Genomic DNA, 16,538 nt, shown 5'->3' on the forward strand with positions numbered 1-16,538 from the left:
AAAAGAAATTGTATATTTTACCTGAATTCTAGGTTAGTATGATTTATAAGGCAGACTTTTGAAAACTACTATACTAATTTTTGTTGTCCACTTAAAATATTCATAAATTCTTATCACAGAGAAAAAAACCCATAGTTTTTCTTATCCTTAGAGAAATAAAGTCACAGACCAACTTTGGCATATAATTACTAGGAACATCAATGGCCCTCCTGAAGCCCAGGCACAGATATTGGATCCTGGACAGCCGGTGTTTTAAAATGATTTGGTCCAAAAAGACAATAAGGATTTCTCATCTACATAAACTTTGAAGTTTGCTTTGATTTAACATCTCTTTCTCTAATTTAAGCTAAACTTGCCTGATTAAACATTAAAAAAATAGTTTGAACAAAACCAATTATAGAACCGTATTTCCTCTTCAAAAGGAAGAAAAACAACTCACTTAACACCTGCCATCAATAAACTCTGTATCTGTCACAGTGTCCTTCTCAGTACTGATCAACGAATCAAGCTTAGGAATTGAATTAGCTTTTCTGGATTCTACCTCCCTCAGCTCTAACCACCCATGACTCAAAAGGACAGCTAAATACTAAATGTGCTGATGTGCTTTTATATTTCATATTCTATTAATTCTGTAGGAAATCCTTTTGCCAAATGCTGAATTGGGGCAACATTTGAAGATGACTACGAATATAAGGTATTTAAGAGGAATGGTTTACCAAAATGAAATTAAACAAGCAGATGAACTCAGAGTAGTTCTCAATGTTGTAATGACACACTTAAGAAATTAGTGATAAATCACTAATATGCTTTTTACCCAATGTTCCAATTTTCATTTCAAGGGTTATTCAGAAGTAGGTTCTAATTCACAATATAAAAACTTATGAAAGAAACTCAAAGAACACCAATGATGAAAGAGGTATTTTATAGAAATAATTAAAAAAAACATTTAACTAAATTTAGAATCTCATGATCTTTCTATAATGATAGTCTCTAAAATTGCTTTGCAAATATTAAATTATTAGCAAAATTTCGTAACTTGGTGAGTAAACTATAACCATAATATTCTTACAAAACATAGTTTTCTGAGATTAGCATTCAGTGGAGTACTTAATTCTTACTAATAATTTACTAATATTCCACACTTACCAAAAACAATTTTAGATTTTTACTTATAATTAAAAAATACACGTACAATAAGATTAATCAAACAGAAAGACAAATAAAATCAAAATAAATAAGTGAAGAAAACCAAACATATAAATCACAGATTATAAAATATTCTATGTGACAGAGCATCCATCAGATCCCCCAGGCAACCAGAATAAAAAAAAGTAAGTGATCATTTAAATGAATCCCAAGGTTTACTACTAGATATACCATATCTTGTGTATATACACATAAGACACATAACAGGAAAGAAATCACAAACATTAAACGTGCCTTTTCCATTTAGCATCTGTCCTCGCGCCCAGGCTCCTGCTCAGAAGGTGTCAACACTGAGAAAGCCAAGGAACCAACCTATACTACCTGGTAGACAGTGGATATTTATTAAATACATGGTACACTACTGACAAATGAACCAATGGATTATCACTCTGAAGATGTACAGCAGCAATCTGCTCTTCAATTCTTTCACCAGATTCGAAATGTCAACTTAACTAGAACCAAGAAAAAAATTCCCTAGAACATCCTATCATTTGACATGTAAATCATCATCATATGTAAAATATTGTGCATGAGAACAAAACCTCAACTTGATAAAGAATGGTGTTTCTTTATTTGGGAAGTAGAGGAACCTGCTAAACTAATAAACAGTATCAAGTGTATCACCTGTAAACTACAGTTCAATTTCATTTCCTTTAGGTTATTAAAACCAAGCACCACTAATCTGGAAGGCCCGTGTTTGATCTTCATTCATCAAGAAGTAAAAAGGAAGGTGATGTCTGGATGTGAAGTAACCAGTAGAGTTAAGATTTCAAGACTTATGAGAAGTTTTTTTAAAAAATCTACTTAAGTATTAAATAGACTCTTTCATCTCTCTGCCCCCAGGTGTCTGGAAACCAGTTGCAAAATCAGTGGAACTGACTGAGTGCAAAGTATGTTCCTGGGGGGCAATCTTTGAAGTGTCAGATGGGACACAGCCACAGGATTACACAAAATGGCTTTTTTCCCCCTAATAATGCACTTTAAATAGATAGGAGGACCAAAAAAAAGAGGAGCCTCACAAGGCCTTTGGGTGCACTGAGAGTCCCCAACTGAAGCATCTGGCTGCCTTCAAAGAAATTCCCTATCTTTGACCTCCTGAGCTGAGGATACTCTCCCCACCCTTACCTCTTCCTTTTCACTGTACCTTTTGCTACCTTATACTGGATTACTCTCCCATGCCTAACTAACCTAATCCCAGAAAGCAGGCTATTCACTGTTCCTCAGGGATTTTCATTGCTGTAGGAACCAGGAAAATGAAACCAGGTTGATTCCTAAACTTGGACACTTAGAAAAAAAAAATTATAAATAGATTTTGCTAGAAGGGAACTATGGCTTCAAGAAGGCTGCCATGATAAAACACTTTTGTATGTGCCACAGTGAGAAGCTCACAATGGAATATTTCATGGCCACAAGGACTCACTCAAGGCAGAGAGACCCAATCTCACCTTCCTCTTCCACACACAATTTTTAAAAAGCAATTTTTTAAAAATAAATAGACTTGACAGTACCTAGTGCAAAGATCTTATTTTATTTAAAAGGCTCTATTGTTGTGCTCTGCAATCACCTGGGGTGATTATGCTGGCACTCTATTTTCATTTTGTTGGCCTGGAGACTTTTCAAAAGTTCCCTGGGTGATTTGGGTGGCTGTGGTTGTTAAGTACTGACCTGCCTCACCCTTGCCCTTTTTAACCCTCCTGTGGAAGGTAGGATGCCTCACTTCTTCTCAGCAAGCTGCGCTAGCATGGAGTTCCCTGAAACCATCAAACTTATGACTGGCAAAAAAAACTGCACGTAATTATTGTTATATAATCCATGTATTACAATTTGATGAGTTTAAAAATATGTCTACACTTGTGTTACCGTCATGTTACTGAAAAATTTTTTAAGGACGACATGTACAAGAACCTAGGCAGAGTAGGTTTGTGGAAACCTGAAATACTAGGGTCTTACTACGGTTAAAGAATGTTCTGGTTTGTAGAGTTTATGGCTGTCATCATAGTTTAACTGTTTATAATTTCCCATCTCACTCTCGAAAATTTCCTCATTTGCATAATAAATAACATGATGGATCAAAAAAATAAAATAAAAGCCTATTTTACTTTTCTGGCATACATAAGTGGTTTACATTAAAACACAAGGTTTTTTTTAATGTTTTTTACTCTTTTTGAGAGAAAGAGACCGAGCACAACTGGAGGAGGGGCAAAGAGAGAGAGAGAGAGAGAGAGAGAGGAGAAACAATCTGAAGCAGGATCTAGGCTCTGAGCTGTCAGCACAGAGCCTGACATGGGGCTTGAACCCATGAACCGTGAGATCATGACCTGAGCAGAAGTCAGATGCTTAACCGACTGGGCCACCCAGGCGCCTCTATATTATAACACAATGTTTTAGTTACTTATTTTTTAATTTTTTAAAATGTTTTTATTTATTTTTGAGATAGAGACAGAGCGCAAGCGGGGGAGGGGCAGAGAGAGAGAGACACAGAATCTGAAGCAGCTCCAGGCTCTGAGCTGTCAGCACAGAGCCCGACGCGGGGCTTGAACTCACAGACTGTGAGATCATGACGTGAGCTGAAGTTGGACGCCTAACTGACTGAGCCACCCAGGTGCCCCACACAATGTTTTATTTAAATGCATTATACGGCAATAATTTTTAAGTGAAGAAATTAAGCTTCATAAGCACCCAAATTAGAAGTATAGGTAACTAGATAGAATGAGATGCTTCTATCATTAGAGTAATTTTCTTCTTCTTAAAAAAGTGATTCATTCCTTTGATTTTTATTTAGATAAATATGTTTAAGTATAAATATTCCTAATTAAAATTTTCTATAAGCCAAAAATGTCAGAAAGATTGAAAGAGTGTATTCATCAGAGCTGGGCAGCATTTACTATTATTGAAACTGTTATTAAAGGAACAGATAATTACACTCTTTATGTGTTCCATTTCAATAAATGTGTTTTTGCAGTTGGGTTGCTTTTCTTACCAATTTATACAATAGAGACCAGAAGTTTTATTATCAACAAAAGTATATGAAATCAATCAAACATAGTAGACAGTTTTTATAATAAGGGCAAAGGAGATGGTAATAACAGAGTATTATAGGTTCTCCATTGTACATTGATCACCTATTGCTCATTTTCCATCAAATTTTAACACATAAAAGGCACAAAGCTCTGGCATTTTTAAGTCGCTTGAAATCTGGTTTGAATGAATACCTTGAACATGGATAATGTTGGCTACTGAACCCTTTAGCAATGAGCAGCTGAGTTGCTACTTTGTTCGATGGTGTCTTATGAAATGCACATTTTCATACCTCTTTTGGACATTTCCAGGATGTATTGTTTCTGGGGGGACTCCCCAGGGACAACCAAATCTGCCTCCAGGAAGCCGTTTAAAATCAAACTGGCAGCATATTTTAGGATCAGGTCCGCACGTATGAGGGATGTCATAGCTGTAGAAGGGCATCATGTGGCAAAAAATATCTGTGCCAGATCCCAGATCTAAAATAAAGAGCCAACAGACAAACCTGAATTTATAAATTCTGTTTTCCTATAACTGTTCAAAATGCCAGTACTTTCTACATACGTAATGCAAGTTCGACCCTAATCCACAACCTATTAAACTACCCGTACATAAGCTTCCATGACATTTAACAACCACCAGGCTGAAGGAGGAGACTCACACCCCAGTCTCTACCTCCTTTATCTAAATTTAGCAGAGACCCATCATTAACCAGCATCCACTGACCTAGGAAGATACAAACCAAACCAAAGCCAAAGCCAAAGTTGTGACTGGCTCATCCAAAATTATGGCCATGTCCCTCCCTGGCTGCCAGCTTCTGCCCACCCACATCAGTAATAGGAGACACTGAGAAAGACCATTAAATTAGCCACAGAAGAAGGGTAAGAAGAGATGAAGAGAATACAAGGAGAAAAGGAAAAGTAGGGAGGCTTGTGAGAATACTGGGTAAATTCCTATCGACTTCTTGCTGTGAGGAGAAGGAAGTGCCACCAGAAGAGTTCAGAGAGTCTCCCAGATGCTCACCAATAAAGAGCCAATGGTACTCTTCACCAAGAAGGCAGCACAGGACAAGTAAAAGTAATTTTCAAAACAAAACAAAAAAACAAAAAACCACCAAGAATAAAAATAAAGCAAACAAACAAACAATATATATATATGCGTATATATATGCATATATATACGCATATATATATACATATATATACACATATATATACATATACATATATACATATACACATATATACATATATATGTATATGTGTATATGTATATATGTATATGTATATATATAGAAAGCAAGCACTAGTTCCTGATGCAGAATTGTTTTTATTTAAAACCTCAATGCCACGAAGTCTTACCACTGCCCTTGAGAGGTCAGAAGCCTACCACCCAGTGAGTGCAGGATTTAACCAGGAGTTAAAAATGGTTATCTTTATAGACTCCTGACCTAGAAGTACCTCCCCGCCTTTACTGAAGTATGGATTTCTACTTTTCAGCAATGGGTATGTACTGCTTTCATAATAAAGACAGTTACAACAAATAAAAAATTAAAAGCAACATGCACATTTTAAAAAATGAAAATACCTGCTTCATTAAGAATCAGAACACACAAAGAAGCTCAACTGAATTCCAACATAATTTTGAAGTAACATCTTCAAATCTATCTGGTGAGCCTACAATACTCCGATTCTATCTCATACTCCATTTAGCTAAAGTAATTACCAGCTCTCTCCCAAATTTCAAAGCTATTATAATCTGTACTTTTCTGTGCTGTAAGTTGTTTCGCTGAATCAGATTCCAGCATGACATCATGGATGCTGGTCACTAATACCTGCTCTCAACACAGAGGCTGTCACAACCTCAGACACTGATGGCACCTTCTCTTCCTTCTTCCTATAGATCGAAGACACACTCCACATCCCACTGCTTCACCTCACCCCATACTATTTAGCAACTCATTTTCACATTGCAGTTTATCTGCTGCATTTGATGTTGTCTTTTATCAAATTAAGACTGTAATTTCCTTATAGGCAAGGGACTTTTCTGTGTTTTTTCCAAGCATGGTATTAAGTACATAAAAGTACTTAGTAATTTCTTGCTGATTGATATTTATGGACAATTTGAATATAGGCGACCGTTTAAGTAGGGCCTTTTCAAATTAACGATCTTTTTTTTTTTAAATTAATATGCTCCTTTGCACTTGATCCAACTATACAGGATACAACCCCCTACAAGTTCTTGTTTTCCCTCCAGGTTTTTATTTTCCAGAATAAAAAATGATACAGTTAATTTCTTTCCTTACTGAAAAAAACAGCAGTACATATAAGGGAGTTACTGCCTAGATTTACAAATGATTTTTTGAGAACACTCGGGAGAGAGCTAAATTACACAGGAAAGAAAATATGATGTAATACAGTAATTTCTGAACATTGTTTTAGCAACAAAATCCTTTTTGCAGATGGAATCTTAAGGAAAACTCAGCATCAGGATGGCAGTGAATACCAGAGAGGTAAAAGCCTGGGTTTGTGAACTACACAAAGACAGATTCAAACCTCACCTCTGCACCTACTTGCCCTTATGACTTTTGGCAAATGGCTTCACGTTCCTAGCATCCATTCCTTCACCATTTAAAAGGAATTGTAAGAGAACTGAATTTAAAGGATAAAGGTTCAGTGAGAGAGTGGATATAAAGCATACAATACAATGCATGGCCCATAATAAAAACTCAATAAAGAAGAAATAATAAAGTATTCTGAATTAAATGGGTGTTGGGAAAGGCAAAAACATCTTAAGAAGCCTAAATCTTGTCTTCTCCTCAACCCCCCACCCCCAGCCAAGAGCTGCGAAAGTCTGACCTTGGAACACCTGTGCACCCACAGAATACAACGTGAGAACAGCAGTACAGATAACAGGAAGGCTGTTCTAGGAGGGCAGGATTAAGGTTTTAAAAGGCAATTCTTACTAGATGCAGAGACAGGAAAGACAGAAGAAGGAAACAGAGGCTGAACATGAAATAAATGACTGGATATAAGATATAACACATGTTCAACTTTGTATAAAACAGGTTCTTTTTAAACCAGAAAAAAAAAAAGCATTTACAAAAGACTAATTCCTTACATTTATTTACTTCCTTTAGGCGTAAAAAAGAATCCACAATGTTCTATAGATAAATATCTTCACCATTGCTTAAAAGAGTCTTAACACAAAAACTCTGGGGAATAAATTCTAAGAATCTGTGTCTTTAAGCAACCTAATTTTCAAGACTGACACTCTGAATAAAACCTGTAACAGCCTGAGTTCATAACCCTTATGAAATAACATCTAGGTCAAGGGAGACCTTCCACGTTCATCAAACCCTACATACCCCAATTCTGTCTCCAAAAAAATTCCAGCGTTTTATGCAATGCAAAATGTTTTTTAACTGCATAATGAACTCTCTGAATAAGCATGTGAGAAAATCCAGCCCGTTTAAGAAGATAAGCCATTGTTGGGGAATGTCCAAAAGGATCAATAGACCAACCAGACCGAGGTTTCACTCCTGTTGATAAAGAAAATAAGTGTTATTTTTTTAACTGACAATGACATGAAAAGAAGTCACATTACCGTCAGAGCCATCAGAGTTTTGTGGTATTCCAGGTCTGAGGACAAACGATCTGCCCAGCATTCATTCCCCTTTAGCAAACACTCCCAGCAGGGCTCCCAGAGGAAAGGATCCTGGCCCTGTCATGTCCTCCCAGGCAGGGGAATCGCACAGTAGGTTAATCAACGAGCTGAAAGAAGCACTCTGCCATCTTTAATAGGTATTAGCAAGCTACTGCCATGCAGGGAAGCTGGAGAAACAAACAGGACCTAACCCCTGCCCTGCCCTCTAAGACCTCACAGTCTTGTTTTGCTTTGAGTTGGACAACCCAGCAACTTGATGTTACAGAATAAAGAAAAGTACGCTAACTCATTTCAACTTGTACTCCTCAATCCCAAGTTAAGGAATTTGTAGGCCATCTTTCATACTTCACAACAGTTCTGTATCATCTTATTATGCAGTGGCAGAATTGGCCCAAATAACTGTTCCGTATTTCGTTAAATCTTAAGACATTTTGATGCTGGTGCTTTCTCTCCACCTAGAAAGGATCAATGGAATTTTTCACAATTGACTCACATCAATTATAAGAGCTATTGACTAAAGATATACCTCGATTTCTCCAAGGATACAATGTAAAAAATAAACATAATAAATGTAAAGACTGGATTAATGAAATATGATTATTTACCTGGCATTATACAAACCTCATCTTTTATTTATTCAGTACACTCAAAGAAAACTTCTACATACAACCTATATAAATCTACATAAGTAGTATTACCTTGTGCATTTTTTTTTTTTTTTTTTTTTTTACTCAAACACCAGTTTAGCACCTTCCATAAACCTAAGGGTATGAGAGGTTCTAGGGTTAAAACAGGAGTTAATCCTGATCCTAACAGCACAAAGTATCATGCAAATAGGTATAACACAGAGTAGCAGAAAAGAGAGGAGAGGGAAGAACTCTGGAGAACAATCCTGAAGATGAACAGAGATGAGAAGCTGGCAAAAGAGACTGATAAGAAAAAGTCAGAACTCTCAGAGGGCCAAGAGCATCTGTCAAAACTCAAAGAACTGCCCACATATTTTTGCATTTCACATATGTAATTTACCTCTAAAAATTGTAAAGAAATCCTGAACCCTATTTAGTATTTTTGGGTTTTTTATGGTGGTATGGGTTTAACAAATTCTGGAGCTGCTTTTCATGCATTCTGAGATTGAGCAAATTGAGACAAGGGAGCCAAGTTTCACACTGTTAAGAAAAGCAACTACAGAATATGTAAATGTGGGAGAGCAGGATGTACTTTGTGATCCTGAACTGAAACATGAGGTATCAGTACTAACTTATGGCTTTATAACACACACATGTGTGCGAGCCTGCACAAGAGGGCAAACATGACCTCTTTATAAAAGTTTGGATTTGTTTTATGCTACACTTTTACCTCAATTTGCTCCTTAACTCCTCCTAAAAAAATATGTGCTGTACCAAGGAAAACCTAGCACAGTACTGGCATCCTTTATAGGTCTCTGCCTAGCTCTCACCTCCTTTCATGAAAAAGATTTTGTGCTATTAAAGTAAGATTAAGATTGTCAAAATATAGGGGCGCCTGGGTGGCGCAGTTGGTTAAGCGTCCGACTTCAGCCAGGTCACGATCTCGCGGTCCGTGAGTTCGAGCCCCGCGTCAGGCTCTGGGCTGATGGCTCAGAGCCTGGAGCCTGTTTCCGATTCTGTGTCTCCCTCTCTCTCTGCCCCTCCCCCATTCATGCTCTGTCTCTCTCTGTCCCAAAAATAAATAAAAAACTTTGAAAAAAAAAATTTAAAAAAAAAAAAAAAAAAAAAAAAAGATTGTCAAAATATATAAAAGTAAAAACTGTTAGGAAAAATAACAGGAAAGCATCATTAAAAAGAATAAGTACACCACTCAATTTCTGGCAAACCTAATAGACTTAAAAATTAGAACCTGAGTAATATGAATAATATAATTAATAAAACTGGATTATTTCAAGTACATTTAGTATTAAAACATAAGACAAGTCAGGGAACAGTTATAAAAATGGGTATTTTGGGCAAAAGACAATCTGAAAAACTCAAACTTAAAAAAAAGTTTCTAATGATATTAGTGTAATAAAGTTCATAAAAGCAGAAATTAACAACAAAAACCTAAACAATTTAAAAAAGCATTCCATGGCCGAATATAAAAATAAAGTATCCAAAATAACATGTTGTTCCAAACTGTTTAGAAAACAAAACAGAACATGAATTTACAAGATGCAGCCAAAGCCCACCAGAAGAAACTTCATATTCTCAAATGTATTCATTACCTAAATTTAAGAGCTAAAACCATAAAATTTCTAAGAAAAAAACTACAGAGTTCATGATCGTGGGTTAGATAATGACTTCTTGGTTATGACATCAAAACACAAGTGACAAAAGAAAAAATAAACTGGACTTCATCAAAATCAAAACTTTTGTGCATCAAAGGACACCTTCATGGGGCACCTGGGTGGCTCAGTCGGTTAAGCAACTGACTTCAGCTCAGGTCATGATCTCACGGTTCGTGAGTTCGCGCCTTGTGTTGGGCTCTGTACGGACAGCTCAGAGCCTGGAGCCTGCTTCAGATTCTGTGTCTCCCTCTCTCTCTGTGCATCGCCCCCCCACACACACTCACACTCTGTTTCCCTCTCTCTCTTTTAAAAATAAATAAATATTTTAAAAATATTAAGAAAAAATTTAAAAAAAAAGGACATCTTCATGAAACTGAAAACCCACAGAATGGAAAAAAAATATTTGCAAATCATTGTCTGACAAGAAACTTGTATGAAGAATATATAAAGAACACTTACAAGTCAACAATAAAAAGACAAAGAACCCAATTGTAAAAATAGCAAATAATTTGAATAGTCAATTTTCCAAACAAGATATACAAACAGCCAATACACACGTGAAAAAATGCTTAACATCATAGTCTTTAGGGAAATGCAAATCAAAGCCATGATGAGGTACCATTTCACACTCACTAGCATGGCTAAAATAAAAAAGACAGTAACAAATGCTGCCGCAGATGTGGAGAAATTAGAACCCTCCTACACTGCTGGTGAGAACGTAGAAGGGTGCAGTCATTTTGGAAACAATTAGGCAGCTCCTCAAAACGCTTAACACAGCATGCTGCCCAATGACCCAGCACTTCCGTTCCTAGGTATGTATCCCAAAGAAATGAAAACATATGTCCTCACAAAAACTTACACAAGTGTGTATAGCAGCATTATTCACAGCAGCCAAAAGGGGAATAATCTAAATGTCCAGCAACTGAAAAATGGAGAAACAAATGTGGTATTTCCAAACAACACACTATTCAGCTAAAACCCCTGCCACCCCCATTCATTCTTTATTTTTATTTTGGAAGAATTCAAACTTGAGAAAAGGTGTAGGAATCATATGAAGAACTCCGATAAAGTTTCCAACTAGATTTACCAATTATTAACACATAACAAGTTATAGTGAACATCTGATTTTATCAGTGCAGCATCCTCTTCCAGTAGTAACAGGATTCTTCTTTCATGGACGACCCATTCACATGGTTCAGGTGAGGCTTACCCTGCCTTCAACAAACCCCTCCGCCCCATGACCATTTCCAAGAGGTGACTAGGCCTTGGTGATTTCAGCTCCTATACCTCTAGCCACAGAAACTGGCTCAGGGTTATGCACTTAATCCAAAGTGAGCCAATTAGTTAAGCTGTTAAGGAAAACTTCTCCTGGTTCAACTAGGAAGATGAGAGTCCTAGTTGCCTATGGCCATCTTACTCACCATGTGGAGAGAGCCAGGAGAAGATGAAAGCCATGAAAAAATAAACAGAACCAAAAGAGACAGTGCCTAGACAACAAAATTCGAGTCCCCTGGATCCAACCATACCTGAAGTTACCATATATATCTCTGTAATTCTCAGTGACAAAACGAATACCTTCTTTTCATTCTTCTTTTGTTTTTCTTAGGCAAGTAAATTAGACTTTTGCCTCTTCTAACTAATAGTTATAACTAATATAAAACTAAAACCCCAGTGGGATATTATTAGAAAAAAAACTACTCTAAAATTAATAAGAATAATACATAAAATAATAGATTACAAAGTAGATGACTGTAAAAGTGACCATATTACATTTATGTAACTTAGCTTATGATCAAATAAACATCATAAATTGATGAGGGATAAAAAATACTGGGAAAACTGGTTATTTAAAAAAAAATAAAATAAAGCTTCATCTCATGTTCCCCCAAATTAACTGCCCAAAGTTGTCCAAATGAAGGAGAAAGACATTAATACATACCTAGATTTTTTTCCAGCCACTGATGTCCTTCAATTAGTTGGTCAATTAAGGCAAAATAATGTGGAGCAGCTTCATCAGGCATAACCCAGCCACCTGTCACAATTTCAAACTGACCGTTTTGTAGCAAACTGGAGAGAAAGTAATATAGGAGTTTACAATAACACACAAGAAAAGTTCAAATAAAAGATTTAAAACAGCATAAACATTAGGGACAGCCCTTAAGTGTAACCAGTATTTATATTAGTTATTAAAAAAAGTTTTTTAAACCAGGGAATAAATTTCAAATTTGTGACCCTGGTGATAAAACATTCTTAGTAAAGTGTCTGTGGTGACACTCCCCCCCCACCACTTCCACCCCAGGCAAAGCCACTGTAGGTCACTTTGGAAGTTCCTTTTCATAAAGTTATAATCTCCCAGACAACTTCAAAGATCCTGACGGAAACACATCTGACTTATTTCTGAATCTTGCAAAGCACCTAGCAAAGCGCTTTACTTGTGGTATATGCCGAATGAGGGTTTATTGAAGGACTGTCATTTTAAGCACTACATTTGTTTCAATACACCTATATTGAAAAAAATCAATATTTATTTTAGTCTTTCTGACACTGGTAAGTTAATCATGCAAACTACACAAAAGTAATAATAATAAAGGTAAAGCTAGTAAATATCACATGCTTCTGGAAATATAGAAAACATTATTAAGCACTTTGCTCCAAATTCAGCTAAAATGTTATCTGTATAGTTTATTTTACATTATTGAGTGAAAAGCTCTAACATTACCATTATCCGTCCATTGGGTACTCCTTTGCCATAATGCCATACAAGGTAACTAGATTCCCAGCCCTAGAGCAACTGAATTGTTACAAGATGATAGCTTCCTCCAAGGAAAAAAATGAAACATGACTAAAAATTTGAAGAAGTACCTGAAGAAGTACACAAGTCAAGAATTTAAGCAAACACCTTAAATGTCACAGACTTGTCAGTCTACAGTACGATGGTTTGAAAAATAGTGTAAAATTTCAGAAAAAAGCAGCAGCTTTAATAAGCATACACATCACTGGATACCTACCACTAACAGTCAAGTACCAAGCCAAATTTAGTTGAAGCAGACCAGACATAAAAGATTAACATTTTCCTATAAAGCCTATAACAGAATCCAAAGCATTAACACAACATCTGATTTATTCAAACATATGCGTAATCGTATAATCAGTGACAGAGTGGATAATGGACACACGTTTTAAAACGGAATGAATGGGGGCGCCTTGGTGGCTCAGTCGATTAAGTGTCCAACTACAGCTCAGGCGGTGATCTCACAGCTCATGAATTCAAGCCCCACATCAGGCTCTCTGCTGTCAGTAAGGAGCCTGCTTCAGATCCTCTGTCTCCCTCTCTCTCTGCACCTCCCCACTCAAGCTCTCTGTCAAAAATAAGTATTTTTTAAAAATCATAAAATAATTATAATGAATGAATAATTCCTTGCATAAAGGTTAATCTGTATTGCCATGGGAATCACCAACTAACAATTCACAGAGACTGTGACAGCTCATTAAGAGTGTCTAAAAAAAAACCAAATGTCCAGTCAAACCTCGGATTCTCATAGGCCCAAATCAAGAACTTATGGTACAGAAGCTGGAAATTAAAAAAAAAAAAAAAAAAGCATTTCTTTATGAATACAACTAAATCCAAGGCTCTTCGGACCTGCTTTTACTGTCAAACTACTTCCAGTCAGTTCTCTTTCTTATCTTCCTGGCGACTGCCCGATTTAGCCACACTCTGGAGGCTCTGGCCCAGACCCAGACTCTTACATCTTATGGCCAGTACTTGGAAGCCTGAGATGTCTGGACAGATTTGGGATTTAATCTCTGGCCATCAAATATAGAAGTGTGACTCCTTATCTCAGTATTCCAGTAAACAGATCTTCTGGAAAATTTCAGAAATAAATTGGCCAAACAAAGTCTTTGCTGCTTCTGAACAGAGAAGAGAAATTACAGATTAAAAAAACTAAAAGTTAAAATGAAAAAAAAAAAAAAAAATCACTCCAATGATGGAATTTTTCATCTATATCAGTTTTATTTTGCTACGTAATTCCTGTCCCATAGGCATGAATGGGCTCCAAGAAACAGCAAACTGAGCAAAGAATCACACCTACTATATACAGCAAGTAGTTTCTCAGGTCTCTTTGTAAACAATCTATCTCTTTCCCCTCCCCATGATGCCCAGATGCTACTATGATCATGTATTAATCATGTATGAAAGGTAACACAACGGTTACTTTTTTTTTTTTAATGTTTATTTTTGAGAGAGAGACACAGAGCATGAGCAGGGGAGGGGCAGAGAGAGGAGGAGACACAGAATTCGAAGCAGGCTCCAAGCTCTGAGAGGTCAGCACAGAGCCTGATGTGGGGCTTGAACCCACGAACCATGAGATCATGACCTGAGCCAAGTCAGACACTTAACCGACTGAGCCTCCCAGGCACCCCTGAACACAACGGTTACCTTAAGGACTGTCTTGTCACTTCATTCTGGGAAGGCATGGAAAGCCTCCCATGCATTAAAATGTTTTCCAGAATATTCTCACCTACTTATTTTCTTCTCTCCTATTTTTCCCAACCTGACTGGTCCCAGTGGTCCTCATGTCTCTGTTCAAATAAAACCTACCCAAAGAAGTCAGCCTGAGCACCTAATCTAAAAATACTCCCACCATACCACCACACTCCATCACACACCAGAATTACCTTGTTCATTTCCATGTCTTCTCTCTCTCCCTCCTCAGCCCCACCCACCATCAGAACACAACATAGGCTCCCAGAGAGCATGAACCAGGATATGCTGTTTTGTTCACTTTTCCACGCCCAGCCCTGAGAAGCATGTTTGGCACATAAATAGGCACTCTGATAGTTGTGAGATGTAAGAGGGATGTGTCACGAGATTCTCAGCTCAGCTTTTTACAGAGAGTTTTACATTATATGAAGCTCGGAGACATACACAAAATAAACCGGTCAGCACAGGGCCAGGTGGAAAGGAGTCTCGGAATAATATGAGGTATGAGGTGGTACAACCTAGAAAGTGGTAGGAAATATGGAAGAGGAGAGAGACAGGAGGCGTTTTCATGAAAAATCAGTGGGAATTAAGAAATCAGGGGTGATAGAAGAAAGGATTACAGCCCACATGGCTTGGGACTGTTAATTCCTGGTGTCTAATGGTGGGGCAGTGTTAAACACACAGTGCAGTTGAGAAGAGAGGTCACTTTGTGATCATAAACGTAAATTTGGATAAGGCTGTTTGATATGACAGTGAGACATCTAAAAGGAGCTAACTGTGAAAGAAAAGTTAAGGAAAAGAGGCCGATATAAAAATTAAGCTTGAGGGGATTAAAACAAAGAGGAAACAGAGAAGGATAGGAAGTCAGGAGAAACAATCAAAAGGAGAGTCAAGGACCAAACAGAAGGGGGAAAAAAAAGAGAGGCAATAAGAAATGTTAAAGATAAAAAGAATCTGAAACATTCTAGAAAACAGTGATGAAGTAAAACCTGCCATTCTACTTGATAAAAGCCATTTTTATAGTTAAAAAGCTATCATGTAACTGTGGCTTACTCAAAAATAGACACTTTGGTGGGTCAGACTATAAAGCTATGAAATCTATTTTTACGGTATTTATACCATTGGGACGACTGTGGCTCAGTCAGTTAAGCGTCCCATTCTTGACTTTGGTGCAGGTCATGATCTCATGATTCAGTTTGTGAGATCAAGCTCCGCGTCAGGCTCTGTGCTGAGTGTGCAGCCTGCTTGGGATCTTCTTTCTCTCTCCACCTCTCTCCTGCTCATACTCGCACTCTCTCTCACTCTCCAAATAAATAAACATTAAAAAAATAAAATATTTATACTATTAAAATAGCAGATTAAGGGGCGCCTGGGTGGCGCAGTCGGTTAACCGTCCGACTTCAGCCAGGTCACGATCTCGCGGTCCGTGAGTTTGAGCCCCGCATCAGGCTCTGGGCTGATGGCTCGGAGCCTGGAGCCTGTTTCCGATTCTGTGTCTCCCTCTCTCTCTGCCCCTCCTCCGTTCATGCTCTGTCTCTCTCTGTCCCAAAAATAAATAAAAAAACGTTGAAAAAAAAAAATTAAAAAAAAAAAAAATAAAATAGCAGATTAAATAAGTGGAAAAGAATGGGACATAGTTTTATTTATAAAAATTTAAATCGTGTGGCTAGAACCCACAAACCAAGAGATCATGACCTGAGCCAAAACCAAGAGTTGATGCTTAACCGACTGAGCCACACAGCCCCCCCCCCCCCCAATGTATATAAGCAATAACAGGAAAATAACAGGAAAGCTATGTTAGCCTACAAAAAAGTGCCATATTTAAAACTGCCACTGTTAGCAACATAATGCAAATAAAATTAAGAT

At 37.2% G+C, this 16,538-nt stretch overlaps 1 protein-coding gene across 2 annotated transcripts in view; it reads right to left on the reverse strand.

Annotated features, from left to right (window-relative positions):
- MAN2A1 (mannosidase alpha class 2A member 1) overlaps positions 1 to 16,538 on the reverse strand; it is a 166,193-nt gene that overhangs the window by 94,252 nt on the left and 55,403 nt on the right. For both annotated transcript variants that reach the window (XM_060635233.2, XM_060635234.3), the window contains exons 5-7: positions 12,129 to 12,256; positions 7,592 to 7,765; positions 4,517 to 4,703 (exon numbers count right to left, since the gene is read on the reverse strand). In XM_060635233.2, the coding sequence (XP_060491216.1) occupies positions 4,517 to 4,703; positions 7,592 to 7,765; positions 12,129 to 12,256 (489 nt within the window). The remainder of the gene's footprint in view (positions 1 to 4,516; positions 4,704 to 7,591; positions 7,766 to 12,128; positions 12,257 to 16,538) is intronic.

The sequence above is a fragment of the Panthera onca genome, chromosome A1 (genome assembly GCF_046562875.1).
Source record: "Panthera onca isolate mPanOnc1 chromosome A1, mPanOnc1 haplotype 2, whole genome shotgun sequence".
In the NCBI taxonomy this organism is placed as follows: domain Eukaryota; kingdom Metazoa; phylum Chordata; class Mammalia; order Carnivora; family Felidae; genus Panthera; species Panthera onca.